This window comes from Notechis scutatus, chromosome Z (assembly GCF_049901735.1).
Source record: "Notechis scutatus isolate UNSWTSFEM ecotype Mainland chromosome Z, rNotScu1.2, whole genome shotgun sequence".
Classification (NCBI taxonomy): domain Eukaryota; kingdom Metazoa; phylum Chordata; class Lepidosauria; order Squamata; family Elapidae; genus Notechis; species Notechis scutatus.
Window position 1 is genome coordinate 131999647 of NC_142025.1, and position 14387 is coordinate 132014033.

At 41.5% G+C, this 14387-nt stretch overlaps 1 protein-coding gene across 1 annotated transcript in view; it reads right to left on the reverse strand.

Annotated features, from left to right (window-relative positions):
- The window catches only part of LOC113422512 (integrin alpha-D-like), a 48562-nt gene extending 47494 nt beyond the window's left edge, over window positions 1-1068 (reverse strand). The window contains exon 1 of the mRNA XM_087947443.1: window positions 1047-1068. Within this exon, the coding sequence (XP_087803569.1) occupies window positions 1047-1068 (22 nt within the window). The remainder of the gene's footprint in view (window positions 1-1046) is intronic.
- Between the last annotated feature and the right edge of the window lie 13319 nt (window positions 1069-14387).

The following is a 14387-nucleotide window of genomic DNA, read 5'->3' on the forward strand; positions in this document are numbered from 1 at the left end:
ATCCCAAATCCTTAAACCCTACCCACACTGCCACCAAACAGCACCAATTTGATTGCAGCAACACAAAAATTGGTGGCTACGCTAGCACCTGCCACGCTCGTGGGTTCATCAAAGCCTGGCACTCCACAAGCAATCCCTTCAACAGACACATCGACCTACAACCAGCCTACGAACCCCTCAGAATCCAAATCAACCACACAACCAACCAGGGACAGCACTGACCCTCAACCAACCCATGCAATTCCACCCCCCACAATCAGCCGCAGTTCACCTCCCGATGACCCTGATGTAATCTCCTTATCACAACCCACCTCAAGACCCATCACAAGACTCCCTGATAACTCACAGCTGACCCATTACTAGACCCTCCCTTGACATGCTCACACCTGGAGCCCTTATAAACACAGGAACACTGACCCTGACATCCCATAAACTCCCCTGAAGATGTGACTCAGTCTGGTAACAAAATACTTGGAAGCCACCCAGAAGCTTGGAGGACAAACCCTCACCCTCATCTTACACCCGAGCTACAGGTATTCACCACCATTGCAAAATTAGGAATATTTTTGCTGGCAGGGTAGGCTATTAGTGACAAAATAAAGATACCTTGTAGATGTCAGTAAATCTTTTTTTAAAGAAAAAAAATTAATGTTACCCATTTCGCAGATCTACTCCCTTAGATGACTGGAGTATTATGATTTCCTCCTTCTAGAAAGGAGAAGCTGAAAAAAGTTATTATAAATTGCTTTGTCCTGTGGCATTGTTAACACAGGAATTGGCATTGTTTGTGAAGCTGGTGAAAGAGTCAGTTTGCCCCAGACTGCAGCTAGTGTTCAAGGAGTAAGTAGCACAGTTTTTTAAACCAACGCTTTAAGAAAAGAAATGTGATTTTTTTGGGGGGTGGGGTGGAAAGTAGCTGATTTTTGCAGCTGGACTTTACAAGTTTTTTTTATGTTTAGGATCTTAATTAGGATAAAGACATTGGTGAGATAGGGAGGGGGTCCCCAATTAATGCAAATAGGATTTCCCTTGCTAGGGACACTCACCTGTGCCCAGGTAGAAAAGCATCGATGGAAAATCCATGCCTGGAAGGATAAGAAATTAGTTTGCAGTAAGGTTGGTTCCCAAGGAAAGAAGATAAGAAAAAACTCTGAGGGAGCTTTGCAGGGAGTTTGCAATCAGCTCTAATCTGAGAGAGGTGTTTTTTTTAATGTTGAAAAGAAAGTCCATCCCTCAAAGGAGAGAGAAGGGGTGGGGACATACATTAAAGGAGGTTGAGAAGCAGAGATATACGAGAGGATTTTGGTTCATTACCAAAACTTGGTATAAAATTAGTGTGATGAAGTTAAAACACGATAGAAGTTTTCTTCTTCTTCTCTGCCCTTTGTTTCCTGCCCCCTCATATTAAAACTAGCTTTTGTTTAACAAAGGCATAAATGTGCTTTGTTTCAATTGTTTTGGTTACAACCAAAACAATGGAAAGTCCAGGAATATCTTAAAGATTAACAGGTTTCATGATGTAAGGTTTCATGGACAGCATCCAGGCAGAGACTGAAAATATTACCAATAGGTAACAATAAAATGGCCAATTGGAGTTGCATAACCATGCTGGTCCACTAGATGGCAGCAAAGAGATTAATAAAGGTATAAATCCTTATTGCCATCTAATGGATAATTTGAGGTTTTCAGTCCATAGGGCAATCTTAATTTTATAAGAATGCCATTGCAATACTTTCACAAACTTTGCTTATTTTAAAATTAGCTGATCTTTATGATTACTCATTGCAATCAAGCAAAGGCAGCTAAACTCTCAATAAAAGTAATAAGGGAATACAAAATTTAAAAACAAGTGAAAATCCTTGCAAAACTGTCAGTGTAGAGCACAAATCACTGTGGAGTTGCTCTTCTAACCTGCAGAATCATAAACCAGGATTTAGTCACATTGTCAGCACTGGTGGTGTGACCAAGCTCGGTTATGAAACATCTGCAATAATATCATAGAGTCATAGAATCGTAAGGCTGGAACTCAGAAGTCTTCTAATCTAACCCTCTGCTCAAGTTTCATACCATCCCAATCAAATGGTTGTCCAGTCTCATCTTGAAAACCTCCAGTGATGGAGCATCCACAATGCATAGCTGTCAGAAAAATTGTCCATCAGTGCCCTAGAAAATAAGTCAATCCCCTCTCCTTTTGATGGCCCCCCAAATGCTGGAAGACAGTTATCATGTGTGTCCCCTTTCCCACTTCTCCAATTGGCTAGACCTACCTAGGTCCCTCAACGTTTGTCATACAATTTAGCTTCCAGATCCTTAACGTTCTTTCTTGCTCTTCTCTCCATACTTTTGAGGTTTTGATTTTTTTTTTTTAATTGTGGTGATCAGAACTGCATATTTCAAGTATGGTCATGGTTGCAAGCAAGCAACATGATTACAAGCAAACATGCCCAGAGAACTTTAAAAACTCCCTAGTTCAACCATCTACTAATATTCTCATTTTTTTTGAGCCTATCTCTAACTTGGTTTCTTGGGTCTTCCAACAGTGAAGCCATCATCACTGTACCTTGCTGCTGATCACTTTCTTTTCATCTTTACTTCTATGCTTTCTAGTATCAAGCAGGGGTGTCAAACTATATTTTATTGAGCGCTGCATCAGATGGGTTGGGTGTGGCCTTCAGTGGGGTGGGTGTGGCCTTCAGTGGGGTGGGCGTGGCCTTCAATGGGGTGGGCGTGGACAGGGTGGGCTTGGCCAGCTCAATGTCACTCATGTCAGGGGTACCTGTGGTGTCCCGAGCGCTCCGCCAGGGAAAACGGGCACCCGAGCTCCGTTTTCAGCTGCAATGGCCTCCTGCAACTCTCTGCCAGAAGAAACGGAGCTTGGAAGGTCCATGCATGCCCCTTGCAAACTCAATTTTTGCTGACAGAGGCACCGCTGGCCAGTACTTCACTGTTTCCAGGGGGGGCCGTGGGCCAGATCTAAAGCTCAAAAGGCCTTGAGTTTGACGCCCCTGTATTAAGGCCTTCCCCAGAGAACCAAGTCTTCCCATAATATGCCCAAAGTATGATCATTTGAAGCTGGTCATCTGTGCTTTGAATGAGAACACTAGGTTGCGATAAAGAAGAACATTTGCAACTCAGGCTTGAAATGAGGCCTCCTTAGTTCTTCCTGAGCTTGGTTGTTTTCTTGCAGGTGTTTCATTACCCAACTAGATATCATCATCATGAACCTCAGAGAGACAAAGGAGCCAAAAAATGTAGGTTGATTTGTTTGATGATCCACTTCTTTATTTTCTTAAACTGTCCATGTTAATTTTAGAGACTTCTCTCACATCAAAATTCAAATATATATATATATATTGACTGAATAACTGTGATCCACACAGTGAAGTATTTAGTAGAAGAAATTTTAACTGGAGCATTTACTATATTCCTCCAATACTTTAGATGCATAGAAAGAAATGTTTAAATTCATACCTACTATAAAATATGTTTATAAATAGAAAATATGTGTAGCTTAGGTTCAAAGTGTGGTGTCCTTGTTGCTCTCTCTTTTATGGTTTTCTTGCAGACATTTCATTACCAAATTAAGTAACCTCATCAGTGCAATACAATTACAATTTATTACAATTGGGCTGAAATTAGCCTAAGTGACCCTTGAAAGGAACTTTTATTTTTCACAAAATGTAATGGTGATCAAATTGATCTGAAAGGAAGCATCCGTGCTGTGAAAGAAACAATTGACATTTTACAGTTTGCTCAAAACCGTAGATGTGGTTAACTCAAGTATGCTGCCCGTTTCCCTTACCGGTAACACTTTTTAAAATAAAATTTTGCCTTTCCTATAATTTAGCTGTCAAGAAAGGTGCTGAAAGACTCAACTTTGTGTGTGTTTTTTTCTCAACTCAACATAGGTGACAAAGTAGTCATTGTGGTATTAACATTTGATGAAAGGACTATAATGCATGCCATCTCAATATTTAGCAGGAAGGGGAGATAGAAAAATAACCAAGAAATGTTTTTTTAAAATGTCCCAGCTCCCAACTGAGGTGCACAACTGAATTTAGTCTAACCTTTCGAAAACCATGACTTGTGACAGGATAATTTGGAGAAGCCGATATTGGCTTCCTCTTATTTTCTGAAAGATATTTCTCTCTGAAGGGTTGCAACCTTAGTTAATCACTGTTGTGAACCCATTGTCTTGTGATTTTTGTATGTATCATATGCAAAAAAACACTGAATGGAAATTCAGGAAGAACAGGAGGGTAGCCATCTTAAAATGTGAAGCAGGGACATCGGTTGCAAGGGAACAGGATTAAGATGGCAGCATGATTAAACACCCACCATCTTTTATCGGTGTCACCTATGATTGCCATTATGGCAACCACCATCTTGAATTTTTTTGACCCTTCCCTGCAGAGAAGGAATTTGGGCAATTTCTTACAGGACAAAAAAGACATGAAAAGTAGGACTATGTGAACCGGAAGTTAATTCTCTTAGCCAAAAAAGCCACATCCTCATTTTATTTCTGTCCTGAGAAGAATTGCCTCTTATTTATTTTCTTCTCTTCCGGTGAGCCCTTTCTTAGTTTCTTCTTTTTATAGTGAGATCAATACTTAAGATAAAATACCATAAGATAAAATGTCCAGAGGTTTAGGGATAAATTGAGATTAATTAGTGAGAAATTTAAGGTGAAACTATGCAATAATTTTACACAGCAGTAAAATTATTTGGAAGAAATGAATATTTGGGAGAAAGGGGTAGGAAAGGAGGATTGGAATTATGTAACATACTATTCCAATCCTTTCCCATCTACACTGGCTACCAGACTCGGTTCAAGGGGCTGGTTTTGTTTATTTATTATTTATCCCCCCTTGATTACTTTATAAGTAATTCAAAGAGGCAAACTATATGATTACTTTTTCCTCCCCCTATTTTCCCCACAACTGCCCAGTGGAGTAAGCTGTGAGACACTAATGGGCCCCAAATTACCCAGCCTGACAAAAAAAGAGGGAGAAACCCTACATGTGTGACATGCATAGAAAGGGGTTTGTCCTAAATTCTGTTTATCTGAATTAGCACTGGACTCACACTTAGGGTTGTGTCTGGTATTTCCACCAGTGGTGTATGGTGGTTTGACATTGAAATGAGACACAGGGAACTGTCTCTGAGAAAAATGCCAACCCTGAGAGAACTCAGGTAGCAGTATTTATTGAGTAAAAACACAAGCAAAATACAGTATGCATATTCAGAAAACAATGACCTCAACAGGAGATTACTTCACCAGCATGAGAACACACAATCTTGGAAAGTCCCAGATGTTACCTTGCTAGGATGAGATCATACAGCCACAGAAAGTCTCATGGGAAAGTTTGGAAAGTCCCATGAGAAAGCACAACTGTGTACCTTGTACCTTGAACTTTCACCCATTTTCCTATTCCTTCTAAACTGGCAGAATCAAAACAGAATGAGGCACTCTGAGCAAAGATACTCCTACCCCCACCAAGAATGCCCACATCTCCTAGACTTACTGCTAGTTATACAAAGGCCTTACAGAAAATGATAAAATGATCAATAGGTTATATTACCACATTCCCTCCTTTTTTATTTATTCAAAGATAGGGGGTGTTTTAGTGGCATAGTACACAGTTCCCTCATGACCTGATCCCACACGCCGGAAGACTGAGGTACACATTTGTAATAGATTAGGAATACATTGAATAAAACAACATAATAAGATACATATAGCAATAATAATAACAACCCCTTGCAATAAGGAGCGAAACCATGATCCATCAGGAAGCCAGGACCACAGACTGTCCCAGAATGATGCATTAAACCCATCGGCTCCAGATTGATGCTGAGCAATACGATCTTCCATGTCCTGAACAGTTTTTGTAATGTTTGGCTCATAATTATGTATAAAAATACAGCAATGCGAATGAATTAAAGCACAAACTCCTCCTTGGGCAGCTAACATAATATCTAAAGCATATCGATTTTGCAAAGTAACTGTACGAATTTCAGACATTTCTACATTAATCATCTTAATATTTTTTATAGTATCATTAAACATAGCAACAGTAAAATTATTTAAAATATGAATATCCCTATAGTTCATTGCAATTCCCAAAGGCGGGATAAGACCTCGGGAAATTTGTGTCCATAGATTACCTCCCATGGTTAGACCCGAATCCAATTCCCGACGATTTCGGATCCGAACCTCAGGAGGTAATGTATCTAACTTATAGATAACCGGAATGACAAACCCCAAAGTACATGTCCCTGACCAATTTGCAGGGATTTGTCGATAAGCCCACAGTCCGCATAAAAACCAAAACCCTTCCAGCTGTACATAACCTTGTTGACTTGCCGCTTGCATCAGCTGTTTCATGTCTAGATATTGATACTGGCCAAATGCGTCAGACTCATTTTTCCCATTTATCCAAGTTATGTTGTTCTCTGAACCATTTGTCCACTTAATAGTGTAATTGCAGACACTATGATTCCCCAAGAATTGTGAGTTTGTAATGTTTTGGAAACATAAATGTGCTGGAGACTGCAGTGCAGTCTTCACCTTGACCGTGAAGTTCATGGCATATGAAATGTTATGCTTTCCGGTCTGCAAAGTAGACCGATTAAATGGAACTCCATGTAGAGTCAGTCCTTCTCCCACTCTCCCAGGAAGGTGCATACACAACCAACAATTGGTGATGTTCAAGTTTTTGGCAGTTGTGCGCAAATCTTTAATGTAATTATTATCTGTCCACAAATCATCGCCCAAATCTCCGGCACGCTGAACATGCTGTCGCTGCTCTCTCCGCACCCGAGCAGCCCAGGACAGATTAGGCAGAATCAACAGGATCAGGAACCACAGATGCGCCATCCTGCTCCTCCGAAACTTCCTTCACAGGTGCCTGCGAATGATCAGGCCGAACACACCGACCAGGAACCCAACGAATTTGACCAAGATGTTCAACTGCTGCATAACCACGTCCCCACGTTATCAGCTCAGCAGAAACCCATGCTGGATCCGGAAGGAACCGCACCAACACCCGAGGTCTCACCGCATCTGTAGGAGAAGAAAAATGCCTGCTGGCCGCCGCAGGGGGTTACCAGACAAATTTAAAAATTTAAAGTATATAAAGCTAGATTTAATTGATCTTGAATCGCCGGAAGCCCCAGGAGCTTCCTCCTTTTTTATTTAATTTAGTCAACATGGTCTTGAGCGTGGCATGTGAGCAACAAAACACACATTCACACGCTGCTCCAAACATCCTTGTAACAACAAAAGCAATCTTAAAATATCAGGTGATATTCCAGGAGACAAATAAGAACCTGCTACAAAGGGTAACAAATTATACACATACAATGAATCCACTATTAAATTAAAATCCTGATTGTGAAAATTTTGAAAAGCCAAAACTACAGCAGCAAGTTCTGCCTGCTGGGCAGACTTCTGCTCTGATGTCACTTTTGTATGCCAAATTCCAGATTTATCTTTCCAAACACACGCACCAAAAACTTTCCCTCCATCAGTAAAAACTGTAGGAGCATCTGATATGCCCAATGGTATCCTTTCTTACATTTTGGACATACTGATTTAGGACGAACACCCTGTCCCATTGATCTCTTATTCTGCTGACTTTGACCTCCTCCAGGAGCCCGACATTGCGCTTTAAAATGTCCAAGCTTCCCACAATTGAAACAATTCCCCTTTTGAGCATGTCCTGTTTGTAAAGCCAGAGCTAAAGTTTCCATGTTAAAAGACTGACTTCCTACCTTTCTACATGCATTAATCAAATCCGCGATTTCTCGCTCTCCACTTGCTACCAGTGGATTTAAAATCTTTTGCAATCTGTGTTAGCTTGTTCTACTGCTAACTTAAAAAGCAACTCTTTCTGGGCGAATTGATTATCAATTTGTCTTTCTATAGCCAATTTCAATCTGCTAATGAAATTTTCATAGGGTTCATTGTTCCCTTGTTTGATGTTAGTAAAGGTCTTCTCACCACCTTCGCCGTCAGGGAGAGACCCTATGGCTTGAAAAATTATTTGTGGGAGAAGAATGAACCCTTCCTCAGGCATACCATCTCTCTGTTGTTCCACTGTTGTAAAATTACCAGCTCCGTAAAGCTGATCTGGGGTAACATTTGCTGTTCCCCTCTGGACTGCCAGCTGTCTCCATTTCTGATCTAACACCAAATATTGAGCTGGAGTTAAAATCATATTCAACAGAGCTTTCCAGTCAGCCGGAATCATTTTATTTCCATAACCAACTGCTTCTAACAATGCCTGAGTATATGGCGTTCTAACACCATATTCTTTTGCTGCTTGCTTAACTTCCCTCAAAATTCTGAGCTGTAAAGGCTTCCACTCCCGCTGCGGATTTAATGCAGCATCCATGACAATTTCCACTGGATTAAGTTGAACTTCTACTCCAAACTCCACCAAATCATCTCCTGATAATTCCCCTCTATTCTTTGCTTCTTGAATAGCTGCAGTAACTGCATCCACCTGAACCCTTAAAGGTAAACTCTTATCCTCTGACAAAGTATTTCTAGCGCCGGACAGTCCCCCAGATTTATCTGGAGGTGCCGTCGGCGGCAACAAACGCACCGCATGGTAAAGCGGCAAACCTTCTTCGGGGGTGCTAGGAGCGGTTGTTCATAAGTAGCTAACGCATCCATAATCACCCTCCAGGTTAACAAAATTGAAGAAGGGCACGAGGTTCCTCGTGTAAAAATTTCCCTATCTTTTTCCAGGACTCTACTTTAATACTACCTCCCTCCGGATATGACTTAATATTTTTCCAAACATACTGTAGTAAGTCCTCAATTTCTTTCTTTCCTACAGCACAACCCCTACTGCCAATTCCAAACCTAAAACTATTCCCAATGATCCCTCTCAATTCCCTGATGTGCTCTTTCTGAGCCTTCGAGAGATCTCCCCCATACTCACGAAAGAATCTATCTTCGTCCAGCGAAGAAGATGAGGGCCCAGTCGACGTCCGCGACGATGAGTATAGGATGCGGGAAACGTATAGCCTTCCAAGCTATCACGTCGGGGTCACCATTTATGGTGGTTTGACATTGAAATGAGACACAGGGAACTGTCTCTGAGAAAAATGCCAACCCTGAGAGAACTCAGGTAGCAGTATTTATTGAGTAAAAACACAAGCAAAATACAGTATGCATATTCAGAAAACAATGACCTCAACAGGAGATTACTTCACCAGCATGAGAACACACAATCTTGGAAAGTCCCAGATGTTACCTTGCTAGGATGAGATCATACAGCCACAGAAAGTCTCATGGGAAAGTTTGGAAAGTCCCATGAGAAAGCACAACTGTGTACCTTGTACCTTGAACTTTCACCCATTTTCCTATTCCTTCTAAACTGGCAGAATCAAAACAGAATGAGGCACTCTGAGCAAAGATACTCCTACCCCCACCAAGAATGCCCACATCTCCTAGACTTACTGCTAGTTATACAAAGGCCTTACAGAAAATGATAAAATGATCAATAGGTTATATTACCACAGTGGTGCCAAGTGATCACCCACCAGAAACTCCATGCAGGGCAGCGATCTTATAAATGTCCTTATTGTGACAAAGGATTTTGCGATAGCTCTATCCAGATGAAACACAAGAGATGCCACACTGGAGAGATGGTGAATAAGTGGGGGGATCGTGGGTTGACCTTTGGGCCAAGAGACTAGCTTCTGGAACATCCGGCATTCCATGGAGGTGTCAACAAGGACTATCATATAGGCCAGTGTTTGAGAACCCTGACGGCTTTAAGATGGGTGGACTTCAACTCCCAGAATTCCCTAGCCAGCACACTCGTCTTATGGGGGAATTCTGGAAGTTGGAAGTCCACCGATCTTAAAGTTGTCAAGGTTGACAAAAACTGGCCAAGACATAGACTAGCTTCCTAGAACCTTACATAGAATACTTATTCTCCATGAAAAATTGGACTACATCCATTGACCACCTCTGTAGATTTATCTTCATTCTTGATCATGTGCTTACAGTGTTGGTTAGCCTTGAGGCCTTTATCCCTTCCATTACCATGAGAGGAAATGGGTGGGAAGGCAGATGAGCCTGGGATGAACATGGCTGCTGGAATGATGGGTAATGCAGATATGTCTTTTTGAAGCTGGGAATTCAGAGTGATTCCCACATTTGGCATTTCCATGAGGAAGGAAGTTTCCCCATCATTCTTAAGTAGCAGGGGTGTTTGAGGCTAGAGAAACAATTCAGGTGGGAAGGCGGATAAATGTGACATAAACGCAAGGAAATTTCTGCAGAAATAGATACTCTACTCTTTCTTCTGTGTTAACATTAGAAGAATATACAATTTTCTCATCCCTTTGATTCTACCCACACATGTATTATACATACGTGCATTGCACTTCTCCCAGATAATGTCTGACAGTGTTTCTTAACCTTAAGAACTTTAAGTGTTTTGAACTTCGACTCTCAGAATTCCCCAGTCAGCATTGGGGAATCCTGGGAGTTGACCACCCAGCTTAAAATTGCCAAGGATAAGAAATTGGTCCCTAATTGTCAGAATATTCATGAACTGGCAGAGACATGGTAACAAGGTCAGCCAATGGGAGCTGAATTAGAAACTGAAACTTAAAGAGAGTCTGGGCGTGGCTTATCTCTGCTCTCTGCTCCAAGCTTTGAAGCTACTGCTTGTGTTTTGCTTGTGTTACTTTGGAAGAATCTACTATTGGTATTGTACATTTTACTCATATATTATTATATATATAGTTAATGAATCCTGCTGAATCAGTCGTCTATGTGTGCTTTCTGGATTTGATTTCTACAATAAACTCTAAAACTAATGACCAAAATATTGTCCACATCACAAGCTAATACTATTTTTTTCAGGTGCAGTAATAGTCAACTGCAGAATAAATATGGAGACATCAGAGACAGATAAAATACAACTACCAGCCAATTGTAGCCCCCACCTAATTGTGGAGGAACAGGAGGTGAGGAGCATTCTGAGGGCTGTGGACCCTAGAAAGGCTGCCGGTCCTGACAGTATCTCTGGCCAAGTGCTTAAAGACTGTGCTGATCAGTTGACTGGAGTCTTTACCAGGATCTTCAATCGGTCTTTATCCAGGGGTGGGATTCCACCAGTTCTCCCCTATTTGCTAGAACCGGTTGTTAACATTCTAAGCAGTTCGGAGAACCGGTTGTTAGAAGAAATTACTGGCCTAATCCTGTAAGGAAGGCAGAAGGAAACATTCTGGTATTGCTTACAGAAACTGCCTTTCCGTTAACCCTTATTACATTCTTGGCAGGACTAGACATCCTGTCTCAGGAACGTCTCTGGAGTTTTTCCCCCCTCCTTTGCTGGCACTTTGCTTGTGTGGAGTGACCATTCAAAGTTATATGACCACCAAGCCACACCCACCAACTAAGCCACACCCACCAACTAAGCCACACCCACAGAACCGATTGTTAAAAAATTTGAATCCTACCCCATCTTTATCCCAGTCCACTATTCCATCTTGTTTGAAGCTTCCACCATTGTTCCTCTGCCAAAGAAGTTCCCTATCAATAACCTCAACGATTACAGACCAGTGGCATTCACTCCTATCATCATGAAGTGCTTTGAGAAATTGGTCTGCTAGCACATCATTTCTGGTTTTCCGCATACATTTGATAAACACCAGTTTGCATACAGAAAAATTAGATCTACAGAGGATGCTATAGCCATCACTCTTCGCACTGCTCTGACTCATCTAGAACAGCGGGGGCGCTATGTGAGGATGCTTTTTGTGGATTTTAGTTCTGCATTTAACACAATTTTTCCACATAGACTAGTGTCTAAACTTCTGGACCTTGGCCTTTCTTATTCAATCTGCCTTTGGGTTATGGATTTCCTGACTGGCCGCTCACAGAGGGTCAGATTAGGTAATCATACCTTTTCAGCCCTTATTCTTAACCCTGGTACACCACAGGGTTGCGTGTTGAGTCCCTTACTCTATACTCTTTATGTGCATGACTGCATTCCCACTCACGTGAGTAATACTATTGCTAAATTTGCAGATGATACAACAGTGGTGGGACTTATCTCCAGCGGAGCTGAGTCTGCCTATCAAGATGAGGTGGACTGGTTGCTTTCGTGGTGTGGAGACAACAACTTGGTCCTCAACACCAATAAGACCAAGGAGCTTATAGTGGATTATAGAAGGAACAGATCAGACATCCAGTCCTTGCTTATCAATGGAGACTGAGTGGAGCAAGTGGCCAGTTTTAAGTTTCTGGGTGTTACCAGAAAAGAGGACCTGACCTGGGGTGCTCACATTGCAACACTGGTCAAAAGGGCCCAGCAGAGATTATACTACCCGAGGCTTCTCAGAAAACAATGAAATGAATGAAAAACTGCTGGTGACCTTCTACCGCTGCACCATAGAGAGCATTTTAACATACTGCACCTCTGTATAGTTTGCCAATTGCACAGTGGCAGATAGGAAAGCACTCCAGAGGGTTAATGTCATTGCCCAGAAGATCATTGGTTGCCCTCTCCCCTCTTTGGAAGAGCTTTATAGCTCCCGCTGCCTTAAGAAAGCTCAGAACATTCTCAAAGATCCATCTCATCCTGGGCACCCTTTTTTTTTTTTTAACTCTTACCATCTGGCAGACGGTACAGAATAATAAAAACAAGGACAAATAGGCTGAAAAACAGCTTTTATCCCAGGGCAGTAGCTCTTTTGAATTCTGCTATATAGTGCAGTGTTGGTGCATTGTCGGGGGTTTTCAGTTCAATGTGTGGAGGGTGAAGGATGTGTGTTGTGTTTATTTTCATGGTCATGATGTGCACTGAAGATGATGTTTGATTTCATTGTATGAGGTGCAATGACAATGAAGTAAACTAAAACAGACTAAATGACTAATATCTTTTCTGTGTAATATTTGAGGAATGTATGACTTGCCCATCTCTCTATCCCACACACTTTGTGTTATAAATTCCTACTCTGTACTTCCCCAAATGGTCACTGATGACCAAAAAGTTGCCCACACAACAGCCTAATCATTATTCTTTTAAGGCACAGCATTAGTTAAATCACTGCACATCAAACAAGGAACTGGATCCAATCTGGCTTGGTCATTGGGCAAGAGGTTTAGTCTTCGGAGCTTTTGGATTCACGATGGAAGTGAAAGTTCCTCAGGGAACTCCTCTCTCACCAGGACGTGTCTGGTGAGGCACATATCCTGGAATACGCATATTTGCCTTCATTCATAGGGAATTAGAAGTGAAAATAAGGCACTTCAGTCTTCCGAACCTTATTTAGTTTAGTTCCTCCACAATGAAGTGGGGGCTACAATTGGCTGCTAATTGTATTTTATCTGTCTCTGATGTCTCCACTTCAAAGCGAGCAAAGAAATGATTCAGTTCCTCTGCCAATGAAGCATCCCCCTCAGCAGGGATGACATTTGTCGGTTGATGGTTTATAATTTGTTGAATCCCTCGCCACACCTGCCTCATGTTATTGCTAGAAAAATTATCCTCAATCTTCCTCTTATAATCAGTCTTGGCCTTCCGAATACCTTTCTTCAGATTAGCTCTGGCAACACTGTATCTTGCCCCATCACCGGACCTAAAGGCCTTGGTCCTGTCACGCAAGAGGCGCTGGACTTCCTTGGTCACCCAGGGTTTTTGATTGGGATAGACCCTAATACGTTTATCCACAGTGATAGTATCTGTGCAGTGTTTGATATAGCACAGAACAGTTGCAGTGTGCTCCTCTAGGTCAGGGTGGTAAAAGATGGTTGTGTTCTCAAAACAATCCTGAAGTTGTTGGGAAGCATCTTCTGGCGAAGATTTCACTGTCTTTATTATAGGCAGAGCCCTTCTCCTAAGAGGGATGTACGCTGGTGCTAAAAGCAGTGACATATAGTCTCATTGCCCCAAATGTGGTAATTGTATAACTTTATAGCCATGTTTGATGTTGGTATATACTTTGTGCAATATGTTTGCTCCTCTAGTAGCACACTTAACATGCTGATAGAATTTAGGGAGCACTTCTTTTAAATCAGCTTGATTGAAGTCCCCCGCTATGATATGCACAGCACCAGGATACTTATTTTGCTGATTACTTACAATGTTATACAAGAATCCCAAAGCTATGGTAGCATTGGCATCAGGTGGGACATAGGCTGCAGTAATCAAAACCACGCTGAATTCCCGCGGAAGATATATGGGTCTACATTTAAGAGTCATATACTCCAGATCCATGGAGCAGTGGCTGTCTACAGTCTTTGTATTGATACTATACATTATAATTATATTATAATTAATGATATTATTAATGATATTATAAAGACATTGTTAGCTCAAAAGACAATAAACCTGATTCTAATTGCTTGG